Here is a 17,706-nt window from a genome sequence, read left to right as displayed (position 1 = left end):
TGTAGTTTTGCATGCATGCTTATCAAAGTCACAAAAACGAATCGAAACGCAAATTGATAGACAGTTACTAAATTGTTGTCCTGCTATGATTACAGAAGGTCACTCTGCCAATCCAATGGTCAACTTGCCCAATCCAAACCAGTCCAAAGCAGTCCAAAGCAGTCCAAAGCAGTTCGAAGCAGCACGAATCTCTGATGCTTTACCGGTAAAGCGATGGCAGTGGCGCAAGTCAACGATCGGTGAGTCGCATGCTTTACGATTCCTCCGGTTCCCATCATGTCGTAGGACGAATGGTCCGAAGCGACACGGGAACTGGTTGTATTTTATATTTTTGAGCGAGCATAGTGACCACGACTGTACGATCGTGCAAAATTCGTACAAACTGTTTATTATATTTATTAGCTCAGGTCAGGGTTTTCTTGTACATCGCGTTTTAACTTCTTTACAATTTCAAATTAAAATTAGTACATAGAAGTCGGATGACCCTCCGATTTCACAGTAGTTATCAAGTCACTTTTATAAAGTTTTAAAGTCACTTTCAATTTTTACGTATCCGTGAAAATTTTTTAAATAAATGTACAAGAAAGTATCGCGAAAAACAGATTTCGATATCAAAGTTATTTACGAATGTTTGAGTCATTTAGAAATTTACTTTGATATCATAAATCTGTTAAAAATGAAAGAATCGTATACTTAGATTTTTGCAAAGTGATCTTCCATTTTCCATTTTGAAAGTTTTTTAAAGTTAGAGTCAATTTTTGCTGGAAGACACTTTATTAGCATGTTTCTAATCATGTCTTTTAGCTCAGGATTTTCAGCACACATGAAGAAAACTGGTAGGTGAAAATACATGTGGCCGTGTTCATTTTTATGCTCTATACTCATGCGCGTGCTTAGATGCTACTCGCATGGGTTAGGGCAGGTGGACACGGTTTAGTTTTAAGATGTTTGGCGATCGACAAATTGACAGTGAATTATCGACACAAGTTACACGTGTGTGTGTGGTTAGGTCGTGGACCTTGTGTCGATTAAATTATAGATTTATTTTTTAAATTTTGTAAAATTCTATTTGAAAATGCATACAAAATGCAAGTCGAGTCATTTGAAAATGCATACAAAATGCAAGTAGAGTCATTTCAAAGTTATATAAATTGATTAAGTTAGAAAATTGTACAAGTAGTTAAAATTATTACATGTACATATTGCATTGAATATTCGAAAGAGTACGAAAATGAAATATGTTAAGTTCACTGTCGATTGTCGATCGATTTCAGCAAAAAGGTATGAACTTAGAGTGTGAATGTAGTATTGAACTCGGGTGTCGGAGACGTCCCGGGACGTACTCCCTAGGATTAGGCTTATTTGCACCCGGGTGGTATGTGTGAGAACCGTGGAGTGTGTTTTTGTGAGAATGGACTTTGCAATTTTTTAAATATAGCGATAGGCAGGCAGGTAGCTTACTTCTGGTGTGAATGAGTTAGTTTTAAGTAGGTAGGGCCAGAGCAAGCTTTCACGTTTCTCTATCCTCCTCTCTCACACGTGAGATGCTTGTATCTGGGGGGTTTACGAAAAATCGAGAAGAGAAAAATATTAAATATAAATTTATTTAATATTCTCTTGAACTCGATTGTTCGTTCAGGCCAGGCCTTTTAGTTTGTAAGTCGCAGTCGGGTTCTAGATCCGACTGCAAAAATGAAGTATACAGTGAAGTGAAGTGTAGTGAAATAAAAATAATCTGCTCGGACATTCTTTTACGGACAGCGCATTCTAAGAATCGCTGGTCGTATATCTTTTTTCAGTATTTTTCTTGATTATCAAACTAACTTATTAGATATTACATAAAATTTCGATTTTGTTATCGATCGAAATAAATGGATAGTAATGCAATTTTATTTTTATAAAACTGTCTGCTATCTGTTTATGGAGATTGATAGGAAAATTGAGAATTTATGTAATTGAAAACTAAGAATGTCCGAGTTACCGTAAAATTTCGCGAGTGATTTTTGTGAGGCTTTGCCGAAGAGAGAAGAGGCTATATGCCGAAGAGCCCCGGCAAAATTTGCCAAAGAAGAGGGGAACTATTAATGGCTGTCCATCTTAGGATGGACAGTCATTTGTCACTATGCTCGCTATTATTTTCTTGTATTTTACATGTGTTTTTTGAACGATACAAAATGTATCGTCAAGTTTTGCTCGAATTTTTACGAGCATAACCACTCGCGATTTTATTCGCGATTCGAGATTTTTATGCCCTCCCTATTAAATTTTGCGATTAGAGATTTTTGTATAACTTTGCAATTAAATTTTGAGATTAGAGATTTGCATACCCCTTTGCGATTCGAGATTTTTATGCCCTCCCTATTAAATTTTGCGATTAGAGATTTTTGTATAACTTTGCAATTAAATTTTGAGATTAGAGATTTGCATACCCCTTTGCGATTCGAGATTTTTATATCCCTTTACGATTTTATTACGAAATTAGAGATTTTATATCCCTTCGCGATTATATATTGAGATTCGCGATTTTTATATCCCTTCGCGATTTTAATTTCTCCCAATTTTATGTGTTAATTATTTTTCTCTGTTTCAGGAATTGATTTTGTATAAATTGTTTTATTGTTGATTGATTTTAAATTCGTAATTTTCATTGTGTTTCTTGTTTTTCGGTAGGGTTGTTTCACTTTTTTTCGTACAATTTTATAGGTTAATAAAGTTTTGTATGTTTCAGATTTTATTTTTTACTAAGTTGTGTTGTTCTCTCTTCTGAAATCCGCAATTTTCATTGCGTTTTGTGTTTTTTCAAATTCTTGTATGAAATAAAGAAAAATCTTGCTCCCTCTCCCACCATTTTCTGTGTTAATAAAATTTTGTCTGTTTCAGAATTCAATTTTAAGTAAGTAATGAAATAATTTATATTTGTCTTAATAAGTTTTGTCTGTTTCAGATATTTATTTTATGTAAGTATTGAAATAATTTATATTTGTCTTAATTACTTTTGTCTGTTGCAGAATGTAATTTTTGGTAAGTTCTGTTCAATGCATTAGTTTTTTAATTCCGAGCTTGTGGGAGGATGGGTGGGCTCGGGCGCAGGTTTTTCGTCACAATATGTGGCGAAAAGCCTGCGCACATTGTAAGTGCCTTTCGTTCTAACTTGCACTCATCTTTAACTCAATTTTTTAACTTGTTACATATTAGATTTTAGTAGTAGCCAATCATTTTTATTGTCAATTGCTCGAAACTTAAAAGAAAGTTCTTCCAACTTTCTTCTTTAACCCTTTTCTTTACAAAGTTTTAAATTATAAGAGTGCAATTTTAGAACAAAAGGCACATTTAGGGCTTTAATTTTATGTAAGTAATTTTCAATGTTTCATATTTGTCATAATCATTTTTGTATGTTTCAGGTTTCAATTTTATGCAAGCAATTTATTTATTCATATGTGTCTTAATCATTTTTGTATGTTTCAGGTTTCAATTGTATGCAAGCAATTTATTTATTCATATGTGTCTTCATTGTATTTGTACGTTTCAGGTTTTCATTTTAACGATTCATGTTTGTCTTAATTAATTTCAGATGTTTCCGGTTCTTATTTTAATTAAGTAATTGAATATTTCTCAAGTATAATGTATATTTTACAGGTGTATTTTTATTGAGTCGACATGAATTGTGCATGCCTAGACATTATAATGTTACTAATATTGCATTTGTTTCTCCGTTTCTTCTTTTTATTGTTATGACTAACTATTCTGTAGGTAATGAATAGGTCATCACTGAAGACATCGAGGGATCATCGAGGGATCATCGAGGGATCATCGAGGGATGCGTGCGTTAGTTTTAAGTTAATTGTATGCGTGTGTTAGTTTTAAGTTAATTGTATGCGTGCGTTAATTCTAAGTTAAGTGTGCTCGTGGGCAGGGTGGGTGGGTCCTTGTAAGTACCTCTACTTCCAACTTGCACTCATCTTCTCAATTCTCAATGTTTGTACGCGTTAGTTTGTAGCATACCCACTTATTTTTTGTCAATCGTTCTGCGCCCAAGTGGATCATTGGGGGTTCATAGCGCTGTGAACACGCGGTAGAGGTGAGCTGCAAGTGCCGGTGTAGGGCGAGTGATATTCTTTGCCCGGCGGGGCGGATCGGGGTTGGCACCTCTCATACTCTGATGTGCCTCCCCGATCCGCCGCCATTCTGCCAAGGGGCATCACGGTCTGGGTATCCTCTCTGTGGTAAGACGCGAGAGCGCTGGGGGAAATGGGAACCCTCCGCCAACTGGGGTGTATCACTCGTTCTTGCCAAAGGTATCTTCGGTTCATCTTTGCCGTCGTGGTTCACGTAAGCCACTGTGGACTACCCTTTGACCCATGGAAAGCAAGGTTCGGTTGGCGAAAAATAATGGTCCCCTTTTTCACAGAAAGTTCTTCTAACTTTCTTTTCTTTTAGTGGAAAGTTCTTCTAACTTTCCTCTCTTTTAGTAGAAAGTTCTTCTAACTTTCTTTTTCGCCCCTTTGCTTTTTTTATTTCGTCATAGATTATAAGAGTGCAAGCTTAGAAGTAGAGGTACCCTGCGGCGTTTAGAATAAGTTAAGCGTATGCGTAGGATCCTATGCAATTTGTATTAAGTTAATGTATGCGCGTGTGTGTGTGTGTGTGATACAAGCTCTTTACTGGATTGTGGTAAAGAACTTGTATATGCGAGCCTATGAGCTATGTAGAGTCAGAACTCATTTATCCTTCTGATAAATGAGGTTGCATTTGGTGGGAGGAAGGGATTTGGAGTTAGGGTGGGTCGCTATCGTAGCCACCTCCACGTGGTGTGACCTGGTAATTGGTATAGTTCTCTGAAGGCTTTAAAAAATCTTCAGAGAACTATACCGAGCTAAGAGCTACGATTAGAATTTAATTTAGAATTTAAAAGCTACGATTATAATTTTACTTATAATATATGTATATATAGTTGTATAGTTTTATACAGTCATATATATAACTAACCTAACCCAGCCTAATGTAATCTAACCCAACCTATACATTCATAGTTTACAATTATAAAAATTTTTGAAAAATTATGTAGGATCATTAAGGCGCCCTCATCAGTCACCACTGCGTGTACCGGCTAGGTACGGCATTGGCAGCAAGATGTGAGGTCAGCTGATGCATGCGCATAAAGCTCTCGCGTGAGATAAAATCTCACGACTGCCCAACACTGGGTGGAAGTCGAGCGCGTAGTAATGCAACGGGTGGAAGTCCAGCGCGTAGTAATGTAACGGGTGGAAGTCCAACGCGTGGTAATGCAATGGGTAAAAATCCAACGCGTAGTAATAAAATGGGTGGGAGTCCAGCGCGTGGTAATGCAACGGGTGGATATCCAGCGCGTGGAAATGCAACGGGTGGAAATTTAGGGCGTAGTGATGCAACGGGTGGAAATCCAACGCGTGGTAATGCGATGGGTGGAAATCGAGCGCGTAGTAATGCAACGGGTGGAAGTCCAGCGCGTAGTAATGTAACGGGTGGAAGTCCAGCGCGTAGTAATAAAATTGGTGGAAGTCCAGCGCGTGGTAATGCAACGGGTGGATATCCAGCGCGTAGTAAAGCAACAGATGGAAGTCCAGCGCGTAGTAAAGCAACGGGTGGAAGTCCAGCGCGTAGTAATGTAACGGGTGGAAGTCCAACGCGTGGTAATGCAATGGGTAGAAATCCAACGCGTAGTAATAAAATGGGTGGAAGTCCAGCGCGTGGTAATGCAACGGGTGGATATCCAGCGCGTGGAAATGCAACGGGTGGAAATCGAGCGCGTAGTAATGCAACGGGTGGAAGTCCAGCGCGTAATAATGTAACGGGTGGAAGACCAGCGCGTAGTAATAAAATTGGTGGAAGTCCAGCGCGTGGTAATGCAACGGGTGGATATCCAGCGCGTAGTAAAGCAACAGATGGAAGTCCAGCGCGTAGTAAAGCAACAGATGGAAGTCCAGCGCGTGGAAATGCAACGGGTGGAAATCTAGCGTGTAGTAATGCAACGGGTGGAAATCCAGCGTGTGGTAGTGCAACGGGTGGAAATCCAATGCTCTGTAATGCAACGGGTGGAAATCCAATGCGCTGTAATGCAACGCGTAAAAATCCAGCACATAGTAATGCAACGAGTAGAAATCGAATACACAGATTTCCTCCACAAAGTAAAATTTAAAGCCCCACCATTTCACTCTCAAATCCTCCAATTTTTTCCAGCAGCTAACTTACCATAGAATGACACATTTTACAACTAACACTAAAATGCAGCCCAGATAGATATAAATTCGAGACGCTCGAATAAACTTGTCGCTAGGATATACAGGAATGGGAGGGTCGGTTTTGGCAATTTTTCGGCGAGCCGGGTGCATCGAAAACCCGTTCTGGTCTTCTCACGCACGTTTGCTCACCGTGATATCGTTGTACTCGTTTTTTTGTTTCCACTATGTTTCCATTTATTTCATGTATATGACAGCAGTGTACGATCTGCCTTGTCTGTCTTGTAACAAGAGAGAGAGAAAAAAAAATAAAACGGAAAATTATTAATACTTCCTCTTTGTCGTCATACTGTCTAGTATCGCTGTAGTAATTACAACTTGACACGCTCTCGATATATGAAAAAGAAAAATAAAGAAGAAAAAAAGATACATAAAAGAGAATTAACGAAACACGCTGCTGGTTTTCTCGCACCTTTTTTTAGCTTTTTTTTAAGTCACACTAAATTGTTTCGAACCAAGCGATCGCTCGTTCGCGGTATTAACATCTTCCTGCCTTTAAGTTACGCTGGCCGCAGCCTTAGTCTTTTAAGTAACAATCTCAAAATCTTTACAAACTACGATCTCTTTCTCTCGTTCCATTTGAACTACTTTCACTATAAATTTTAAATCCGATCATCGTTCGATACCCGATTCCTCGAGAGAAAGAACGCGAGTTTTTTAAAGAATTTAAGTAAATAATGACACGAAATGTTTGCGTTGGATTGCAATTCGCTGGTTGATTGTACTCGTTTCGTTATTAACACGTTGACTGCCACTGCGAGATGACACGTTAGATTTTTATCGACTCTTAGAGACTCAAAATTTGTATCGTGAAAGATATTTTAAAATATTTAAGTAAACTATAGGCCGTGTGAAGCATCGTGTCAGAGGGCTTAGATTTAAGGCATAACCCCATGGAAATCAACGTGGTAGAACGCGTACGGAGTTGGTAAGTACACGAAGGACGAGAAGGAAGTCGTTACAAACGAAATCTTCGCGTCATTGGTTTGAACAACCATTGTTAAGTCGCAAACGCTTGTTCCTGGCTCGAAGATACTACGGCTTAGAAGAACTACGTTTCGTATTGTCGTTGCGGTATATAAAGCACTGTTACGCATCGATAAGGCACGATCGAGGCCGTATCTCGAGGCGGTTAAGTACTGTGCGTCGACGGCGTGACAGAAAATGCAAAAATAAAATTCTCCAAAACGAAATAATTCACCGGCAGCGAATTAACACGTTGAATGCAGCGAGCGCCACAAATATGGTATTACGAATTAACGTGGATTAATAATTGATGCGTTAATATTTATATTCCGTTCAATATGCAGGGTTGCAAAGCTCGAAATATAGAATTGTAGAAAGTCTTTATGGCAGTCAACGTGTTAATCGAAGAGGAAACGAATTTTCCAAGTTCTCGCATTTTCGCGACGGTGTCGGCCATTGACGAACCCCGAGGGGCCTCGACACGATCTTATCGCTAAGTATACGAAGTATGAAGGCACTCAAGTTCGGGGTAAAGTATCTGTTGCCGCGAAGTTCGACCACGGAAATCCGGCCTCCGGATGATGTGTCTTCGAGGCCCGGAAACGCCTCAACGCTCCTCCGCGCTCGCATATTGCACCCCCGGAACGTGCAACTTCCCGGAGAGAATCGTTGGGGTTGCATACTTTCGACCGATCGATTCTGCAAGATCGACGCTCCCCTTTTTCTTCCGTCGCGAGTCGTATTATTTTTAAGGCACAGAAACGCGAAGGATATTTGACGTTGATTCGTTAGACGTCCGGTCTTGTCTTCGTAGGCGAATTCGTTATTATTTCAAGGGATGATCCAGTTCGAGAGACGTTCGACGAGATGAAAGGGAGCGAGCTGGGGGGGGGCAAGGGAGCGGCGGAGAGAGCGGGCAGAGCAATTGTACCGAGGGAACAGAGGTTCATAAATATTTCATGGAACGTCGTTGGACGAGATCGCCGGCGAAAAAGACACCGTTGCGTCGTCGCGCGGTATCCTCGTTCTCGCTAAACATCTGTGTCACCCTTTGCTCGTCTTCTCTTTTGCCGTGTTTAATCGAGCCCATCGAATATCGTTTCCCTTTTCTACCGCCTTGTTCTTCGATTTCGTTCGTTATCTTCCTGTTATTTCCCGTGACGTTCTCCTTGCTCGACTGGTTCGTTGTATCATTCGATAAAGGGCCAGGTAAAACGAAGACAAAAACGGCATCGTTCCGGAGAGAAGACCGGTATCCATTATGGCGACATTACGGGGAACGACGCGCGCTTTATCGTTTGTTGGATCGTTACGTAGCGCGAAACGGGAAGAGCCAATCGAATACCATTAAATTTATATGTCTCCTTGCAATTGTAGAAAATTAATAGTCTGCTTCTTCTCGGTTATCTTCGTCACCGAAGAAGCACTCAATCAAACCACGTTCGGTCAAAAGTATTTAAAACAAAAATTAGAAGAAGCAATTAAAGCACTGAGATACTAAGGTGTATATCTACTTTGCCAATTGTTAAAATAATAAAACAGAGTAAGCACGTTTTATACAACTGAAATTTGCGAATGAACGCGTAATGATCCAGCGCGCGTCCTGCCCGCAGAATTCCGGTTTCCGAGGCACGGAAGAAAACCGTAAATATTCGAACGAAAACATCGTCGAAATTTCGCTAGCAGAGATAAGTATGATCTCTTCTTTTGATTTCCTTCTTCCGTCGCGGAGAAATTGCAACGATAACGCATAAATAAAACCGTGAAAAAACTATCGGTGAAGTCTATGAGTCAGGGGTCGAGAATAAAGAGATTTATCGACTGAAAAATGTAGGAGACCCCCGTTCGGTGCGAGTTTCGTAAAGAAATCTGTAACTACTCTTCATGGTAATCGCTCGAGCGACTGGGATCCTCCTTGTCGCGGCTACAGGCCGATTATCGTCTCTTCGACGAAATCCTTCCGCTCGTTCGAGCTCGGCTCGCGAGGAGGAGCGTCGTGACGACGCGATTCGACGCTAACTCGGCTTCTACTCCATCGCGGCTTCCTGAAGGGCGTGAAGATGAGCATAGAGACCATCCGCAGCTATTAAGTCGTCGTGAGTACCCATCTCCGCGACCGTTCCCTTCTCCAGCACGCAGATCACATCAGCGTTTCTTATGGTAGCCAAACGATGCGCTATGGTGATACATGTTCTACCCTCCATGGCTTTGTCCAGGGCTGCTTGCACCACCTGCGAACACACCGTGCAAATAGCCATTTAGACCCACCTTCCTTCGTTTCCATAACCCTAATCCCAAGTTTACGTAACTTGGCCGCTTTGAATATATTATCATAAACTACGGATTAGTCGCAACATGGCACAAACAGTAAAAATTCTGAACGATAAATGTTTGCATTAAATAACATTGTTGTCGATTTCGAGTGGTCATCTTGAATAATCGATCTTCCGAGGATAATTCTAATGCCATTCCGAACGGTACGTTTCATCGAACTTCGTGGACCGGTGAAAAAATGGTACGCGATGAAAAAACTCGACAGTCGAAATGGTTTCGACGTTTCCTGGATTTTCTACGTTTGATCAAAAGAGGGGTTTCATATACGCCTGACGGAACAGACAAGATATGATTTCGTTCGTAATGTGATATATTAGCACGCGGTCGAGATCCGCCCCGTGCAAACACACATATGAATTTTAATTTCGAGTAAAATTACCATATAAAGCGTGTCCCTTTCTGTTATATAATGTACTATAGAAGCAAGTCGCGCGATATCTTTTTTCGTCGGCTTCGGTTCGCGTTTTTTGCTCGTATTATTCATTAAAATCCATCAGGATCCATTAATATTCATCAGCCGGCCGAGCTCGCAACACTACTTTACATCGCGTCTGCTTTACATCGAACGAATGTTACTCGTGGACGACCGTCCTAATATTCATCGTCCACGGTTGTAAAATATTTTTGCGTAATCTGTACGTTGTGTCACGAAAGTGCACCTACGAAACGAGGGGGAACTGCTTTTTGCGTCGAAGATTGGATAAATGTCGTCAACCCGTTTTCGTGTCGTGTACCATTAACTGTAAAACATTTGTTTCTTCCTTTCCAACAATTTTAAAATTTTCCTACAATTTTAAAATTAATTTCGTAATTAAATATTTTGTAAAAATTAGTAGTAGTCGAATCGTGCGTTAAAAAAAGGCTTCCTCCAGAGTGTGTCTGACGCGTCTCCAGAGGTTTTAAACCGAGCTCCAATCGAAAAGAAAATCGATGTCGAGGGTATTGTCGCAGTGGTCGATCCGGAGGTCATTAAGTCGATTGACCGTTCGAACTCTCGCGAGTGCAATAACGAACGTGACTCTCTGGTGAACTTTCAATTGAATACTGTTTCAACTTCTCTGCAATGTTATTGTTGCCTCGAGAAACGATCCTAAATACGAGCGGACATTACGCGGCCCTTTTTAATTGGACGCGAACAGTACGACACAATGCGGAGATGAGCAAAAATGCGCGGCTTTTGTCGTCCCGAGAATTCCTCGCGGTTCTTCAGCATCGCCTTCAAAGGCGGCTGGTCATTTTTTTCACCGCGACAAAAAAAACGTCGCTGGTTCCCGTCGCATATTATATTTCTGAATGCCCGTCTCGTCCACTTCACACTGATTTTACCAACCATTTTTCGGAATGCACGCTTTTCGCAACCCTCTTGACGACGCTTACGGATGGTTGGACGACATTTTTCGAGGGAACCATTCGCGAAAATAATGGCTTGCGGGGAACAAAAAGATCCTCGTAAGCGTGAGATCACCTGCATTATGAATAACGAGTATGAGATTTGTATAACAAAATACTATCGACGAGTACGTGAAATGAATATTTAATCCACGGTTACTCGCACCGTTGCTACTTAGCGTGGAATTATTAATGCGTTTGGTCCCGGAAGAATCGCTTCATAATTCAAAAGTTTGGACAGTAATGGATAAATAAATAATACTTTGCATGCACAAATGAGCGTATAAACATAACTCAAACAGATCGTCCTGTGATCGAACATTTACAGTGTCTTGATATCGAACTATATAGTTATCAAATAAGTACGTTCTACTTGGAATATCCATACTCGTATGTATAGTTCTAATTGAGACCACTACCCGTGTTCCACAAAAAATGACATCAAACATCAAAACAATAAATTCAGTTCATCAGAACAAGTTGCAGTTAAGCCACAGCAAGAATGAGTACCGAATTCGTTCATGGATAATTAAGGACAAACATCGAACACCACTTGAAAGTGTCTTACCTGTTCACTCTGAGTGTCGAGGGCAGATGTGGCTTCGTCCAGCAGCAGGACACGAGGATTCCTGACCAAAGCTCGAGCTATCGCTATACGTTGCTTTTGTCCACCGGACAATTGCGTTCCCTTAGATCCTAACCTAGTATCGTACCCCTGTAACAGATCATGAACAACTATCTTACACACCCGTACCCTTTCGACATCGGGATCGATCCGTGCTACAAGATGGATACTCACTAATGGTAGAGAGCTGACGAAGCTGTGGATATTCGACTTCTTGGCGGCCTCAATGACCTCGTCCATCGTGACGACCCGAGAATTGTCACCGTAGGCGATGTTCTCCGCGATCGTCCTGTCGAACAGCACCGGTTCCTGACCGACCACACCCAGCTGCGACCTGAGATTGCGCAAGGAGACCGACGAGATATCACGACGGTCCATGGTCACCGTTCCCGAAAGCGGATCGTACAGTCGTTGCAAGAGTTGGATGCAGGTGGACTTTCCGCATCCGCTTTGACCCACCAGGGCGACCATCTGACCTGGCTTCACGATTAGATTCAGACCCTGAAGAATGGTCATCTCTGGGCGCGTTGGATAGTGGAACTCGACTTTCGAGTACTGTATCAGACCCTCCGCTTTCTGCAATCGAGACAGTTGGGAATATGTCAAATGTACTTGACAGGTGGATAGTCAGCTAAGCTTTAGACAGTTCCGTGCGCAAACTGTTGCGTAGGATCAAGGAAGAAATCGATCGTCGGACAATCTACGGACGTTTGAATCGTATTACACGCAGTACCGTTCGCTTGAGAACATTGTTCCATTAAATGGTTTGAAATTCCAGAGGGATAGCTGTAGTCCCGATCAAATACAGCCTCCTCCGTTTTCAGCGTAATTAACGCGTGTTGCCCGGAGCTGTACTGCCAATACGTCACAAATTCAGCGACTGGCTAAACAATTCTAATGAAACGACAGGAAGACGTCATTAGATTACTACGATATTGTTCCGTTCAAACAAAAGAAATCCCGGCTAAGAATCGAATTATCGATACTGTCTGCGATTACACGCGATAACGTGGCAGACATCAGCTTAGACAATTCTCGAACAGCCTCTAATTAATCTTGCACGAATCGATCACTCACCCAATCCAGATCTTTATCTTCCGACCCCGGCGGCGAAGTAATTTCCGGAACTCTGTCCAGCAGTTTGAATATCCTTCCAGCTGAAATCTTCGCGGTGTTGAAGTTGGGCGCAAAGGCGAGGGCTTGCCCCAACATCCAGGAGCCAAAGATCAGCGCCTCGGACACCTTGATCACGTCTTGATAGCTTAATCCTTCCGTAGCCACCAGTGCACCTCCGTAATAAAGGCTCAAAGCGTAGCCGAAGAACGGCGTGGTCTGTCCGCACGAGAACACCAATCCTCTCAACCTGTTTCTGATTCTAGTCGCTTGCGCAACGTGATCCAGTTCCACGCAGTAGCGTTGCAAGAAGGCTTCCTCTTTACCCAGACTGGCCACTGTCCGTATGTTCGAAATAGCCTCGATAGCGATCCTAGTAGCCGCCTCCATCTTCTTCTTCTCCTGCAAGCCTTGACCACTCATCACTCTGGCCTCGAAGAACACCGCACCCAGCACCAACGGTATCGAGACGACGGACACCAGCGTCATCTTCCAGGTATAATACATGGACAGACCGATACCGAGGACCAACGTCGACAGAGCCTGCAAGATCGCTCCAATTCGGGTACCTGTGGCACCCTGGACCGCTCCAGCGTCCGATGACAACCTGGCGCAAAGTGCACCCACGCTGTTCGTGTCCTCGTCGTACCAGCCCATTTCTTGCTTCAACATCGCAGCAAACGTCATCCTCCTGATCCTCGTGGTCATACGCACTCCGGCCAAACCGAACATGTACATCTGCAGGAAGGTGCCCACACCGGTCACTATACCGACCACCAGGAACAGAATCGAGAAGTTGACCGTCTCGCGGCGCACTTCGTCGGCGTCTTGGAGACCCAACACGTAGTAGACTTCACCGAACAGTACCGCGAATGCTGGGAAAGAGGCGCCCACCATGGCTGCTGCCAGACATCCTGAAACACATTCACCGTGGTTCTTCTTCAATTTGGGATTGGTAGAGGATTGATGTCGGAGAAGTTGGAAGATTGGTTAAGTCTAGGTGTCCTAAGTACCCAACGTAGTTTCCTTTTCATAAAAATGTGAAAACCTATTCCTAGCTGAATATCCCTAATTGTGAACCCTCAGGAAAATGTTAGAAAATGGCGTCCCATAGTTTGCCACACATTCGATGTAACTAACCGACAATGTTGAAAGGCCATTCCGGTTTGTTGAGTCCAAATATCCTCATCATTGGTGCGTTGTACGGTTTCTCGTTCTCCTCCAACTGATTCGCCGAGCTTTCAGATGCGCCCGCCAGAGATAGACGGTGAGAGTGCATCGACAGAGTGGAGAATTGTCTCTTCAGTGGTGGCTTTTGTTGTTTCGGGATGGCTGCCGTGACTGTCTTTGCCGCTGATGCCGTTGCTTTGGCTGGTTTGATGGAAACATGTGTGCGTCAGTATACTATTCAATTCTGTAAACTGCTTTCAAGAACGAACGCGATGGAAATGCGGGTTGTAGCCATAGTGATGGTACAAAGGATGGTTCCTCGTACGGAATCGAATCGAAAGCGTGAAATGAAGTTTCGTAAAATGGGTCGTAATGTGTTTGATTTTACCTCTGGCAGTCGCGCTGGCGTCAGCAGAGACCAAGCCGTAATAATGTTGCTTCAACGCGAGTAACTCTTCGTGGGTACCCTGTTCGACGACCTGTCCATCCTTGATGAATACTATCCTGTCGGCGTTGGTGATAGTCGACAATCTGTGGGTGACTACGATGGTAGTTCTGCCCTTTGCGGCAGCGTCCAGAGCCCTTTGTACCGTTGCCTCGCTGTGGAGATCCAAAGCGGAGGTGGCCTCGTCCAACAGAAGTATAGCCGGTCTTCTCACTAGGGCTCGAGCAATCGCGATTCTCTGTTTTTGTCCACCGGACAATTGCGACCCTCTCTCTCCCACGGGACTGTCGTAAGCCTGGAACACGTGATTCTTACGTGAAACTCCCGAAGGAATCGATTGAAGGGATTACGAGATATCTTCTTGATACACATCGATATGTTCGAAGTAGCTATGAAAACGTATATACTGATTTTACGACTGAAATACTTAAAATTTAATACTTGACGCTGATATGAATGAAAGACACTCGAACAGTTGTAAATGTGTGAATGAAATCTTTGACGATGGAGAATTGGGGAAATTGTAGAAAATAATCATGAGCGGAAATTGAGCCAGCGGCAGCATTTGTTGATAATTATCGAGAGAGGGGAGCATCGGCGCCATTTGCTAGTTCGATTAGTGTACGAGCGGCAAGAGGCCATCGAGGTCTCTGCGGTTTGAAGTAACGATTATTTCATTAACGGAGAAACGACGTGACGCGCCTGCAGCGCACATGCACCACGTCGAGATTTAATAAATTTACGAGGAACAGCACTTCGCGTGGCATTCGCTGTAACGGAGTGGTTTAATGCTTGCCGACCAGTTGCCACAATTCAACTATTAGATTTTAGCCACAATGAGGTAGCTCATTTTTGATGTTGCAACACCACACTTATTCATTTAATATTACTATTGTACATATACAAATATATTCTGATGTGAATAGCTACATTTAGAGTCAAGTTGAAATTTTTATTCAGTACCATACTTGTGCATTGGCGTAACTATGTAGAGATTGTATTTTTTCAAAATACAGACCCTAAATTTAGTGGTTGTGGAAAAAAAATGGTTACGCCAATGGTAACTGTATGCATTTGAAAGAAGTATTCTTGCGTGTTTCTGACACAACATTTTATCAACTAACACTGACGCGTTACGTTCGATGAGCCGGCATAACGCGTGACGATCGATCCGTCGCCCCGTAAAATAAACCGTCTGGTGTTTTCCATAAAGCGGAAAATGTCAGGTTCGCTTGTTTCCGCGGATCGTTGCAGTCCTAAACGCGACATAGAACAAAGGGCTAAACACGAGCGTATCCATAGGGAGACACGGTGAAACCATCGGATTCAGCTACCGATAATTCGGTAATAAACGGCTAATCGTTGACACAACCGTAATCTGGGATAGTGTTATTTGCCCGGGAACGGTTTAACGGCTGTTTTATCGCCTGTTTGCACGCGTGTTCCGCGGATCGTCGGTCACACCTGAGACTATTGTTAACGCGTTGCCAACCGCCCGATCCTCTGGTGGTTTAACGTATGTTCCACGTGAACATCCGAGCGATTATGGAGATAAATTATCATAGATATCGCGGCATAACTTCTCGACGTTGAAGAACGTAATCAACTATAACTCGTACTTCGATTGTTAATATTATATTAAATTCGTCGAAAGCTACAAAATGGCAGAGCATCAAAAGATTAGATTTCTCAGAAGAAGATGCTTTTGATCTCTAAGGCAAACGCTATCCTTTGAAAGTTTGATAATTCGAGGACCCGCAAAGCGAACGCGTAGACAAAAGCAAAAATTATTAAACGTTTTTATCGTATTTAAAATTTCTTTAGAAATCACTTGCACGCGGATCGACTTCTCGAAAGAGGCCGGTTATCGTCGAGAGGAACAGTGGAGGTACGCCGCGAGATACGCGGTAGAACGAGATTGAAATTCAAAGCGTGTTCACGGTCCGCGGGCACGATTTTAATTAGACGTTCCTTTGTGCGGAATAGCGAGGGATTCTATGATCCATCGGTACGGAAAAAGGAGCTCGGGGATCAGGGCAAATTTTCGACTAGACCGTGTTACGCGCTCGTACACGATCGAGACGATGTCCTTCGCTGAAAAGTGACCGAATCAATCGGGGACAAGGATGGCCCCCGTCTGTCGTCGCAAAAGGGAAACCGAAATTCCGGCTGGAGAAACGCGAACAGAATGGCAGAAAGGTTCATCCACTCACCTCGGGCAGTTTGCTGATGAAGTCATGAGCGTTCGCTTCCTTCGAGGCTTTGATCATCTCCTCCTCGGTAATGCTGTCATTTCCGTACCGGATGTTCTCCCGTATCGTTGTGTCAAAGAGCACTGGCTCTTGCCCGACCACGCCTATGTAAGAGCGCAGCCACTGAACGTTTAGCTTCGATACGTCCACACCGTCCAATAAAACCTGTTTCAACAAAAAAAAAACACACACAATCGATTTTGTGCGAATTGTTCGCTCCGATTGTACGAAAACCCGCGCAAAACTGTTCCGCGTTAAACGAAATTGTTAAGGTCTCTGTTGGTTATAACCAACGATCAGCCATTTCGCGTTCAAAGAGTTAACGAAAGCGTTATACAATCGTTTTTGTGAAACTTTTTAGCTATAAATTGATATATCGCGAGCGATACTTTTATGCGACGAAATTGTATCGGACCAGCTATGCTTCGAAATCGGCCGTTTGATATAAAATAAAGGGTTAGCAATAACGAAAAGAAGAACAATTCGTATTGTCGGTTGAAATCTCCCCTAAATTTCCTACGAAGTTATTTATCGTGTTCCAAGTTAACAATAACCCTGTCGTGAATATTCCATTATTGCATCTGTAGCTGCAGCAGGGACGCGAATTTCACGGAACAAGTTTGAAGCGTTTCTCACTGGAATACAGTGCCGACCGGAGTTTTCTCAGTAGTAAAAGTTTTACGATTCTCCTGGTTCTGCATCCGTCGCAGTTGCCCCACCAAAAATATTACGTCATATATTTGGCATACTGATTTCAGACCCGTTCTCCCCGAGCCCTTTACCCACGGCATTTACGTTTTCCGCGTCGTTGCTACACCGATGCCGATAAAAATTCCTCCCTTAGGAATCTATTTGTTCGACAAAGTATCCCAGCCAATTTCGAATGCGATCATTCCCTTCTTCCTTGATCGAATCTGACTCGTGAACTTCGTTCATTTTTCTGACGCGAACTCTAAATTTTGATGTTTCCATAAAATCGGCCTTCGAACTGGCTCGTACAGCTGGCAGCTGTAATTTCACCGAAAACAAAAACGTCGTCGGGATATTCATGACTCGACAGTTGGTTATTAACCGAGCTCGTTACGCAACATCTGTACAAAAATACAGCGCGGGTCTTACGTTGCAATAAATTGCTCT

The 17,706-nt window shown here is 42.7% G+C and overlaps 1 protein-coding gene across 5 annotated transcripts in view; it reads right to left on the bottom strand.

The window, feature by feature from the left end:
- Nucleotides 1-6,426: 6,426 nt before the first annotated feature.
- Mdr49 (Multi drug resistance 49) overlaps nt 6,427-17,706 on the bottom strand; it is a 61,261-nt gene continuing 49,981 nt past the window's right edge. For all 5 annotated transcript variants that reach the window (XM_012281347.2, XM_003701466.3, XM_012281350.2 and 2 more), the window contains 7 exons: nt 16,531-16,734; nt 14,261-14,612; nt 13,843-14,073; nt 12,667-13,616; nt 11,764-12,165; nt 11,533-11,679; nt 6,427-9,472 (listed from right to left, as the gene is read on the bottom strand). In XM_012281347.2, coding sequence (XP_012136737.2) covers nt 9,269-9,472; nt 11,533-11,679; nt 11,764-12,165; nt 12,667-13,616; nt 13,843-14,073; nt 14,261-14,612; nt 16,531-16,734 — 2,490 coding nt within the window. In that variant the 3' untranslated portion in view covers nt 6,427-9,268. The remainder of the gene's footprint in view (nt 9,473-11,532; nt 11,680-11,763; nt 12,166-12,666; nt 13,617-13,842; nt 14,074-14,260; nt 14,613-16,530; nt 16,735-17,706) is intronic.

Source organism: Megachile rotundata, chromosome 12, assembly GCF_050947335.1.
Source record: "Megachile rotundata isolate GNS110a chromosome 12, iyMegRotu1, whole genome shotgun sequence".
Taxonomy (NCBI): Eukaryota; Metazoa; Arthropoda; class Insecta; order Hymenoptera; family Megachilidae; genus Megachile; species Megachile rotundata.
Note: the sequence above shows the minus strand (reverse complement) of the source record. Positions and strands in the feature narration are given on the sequence as shown.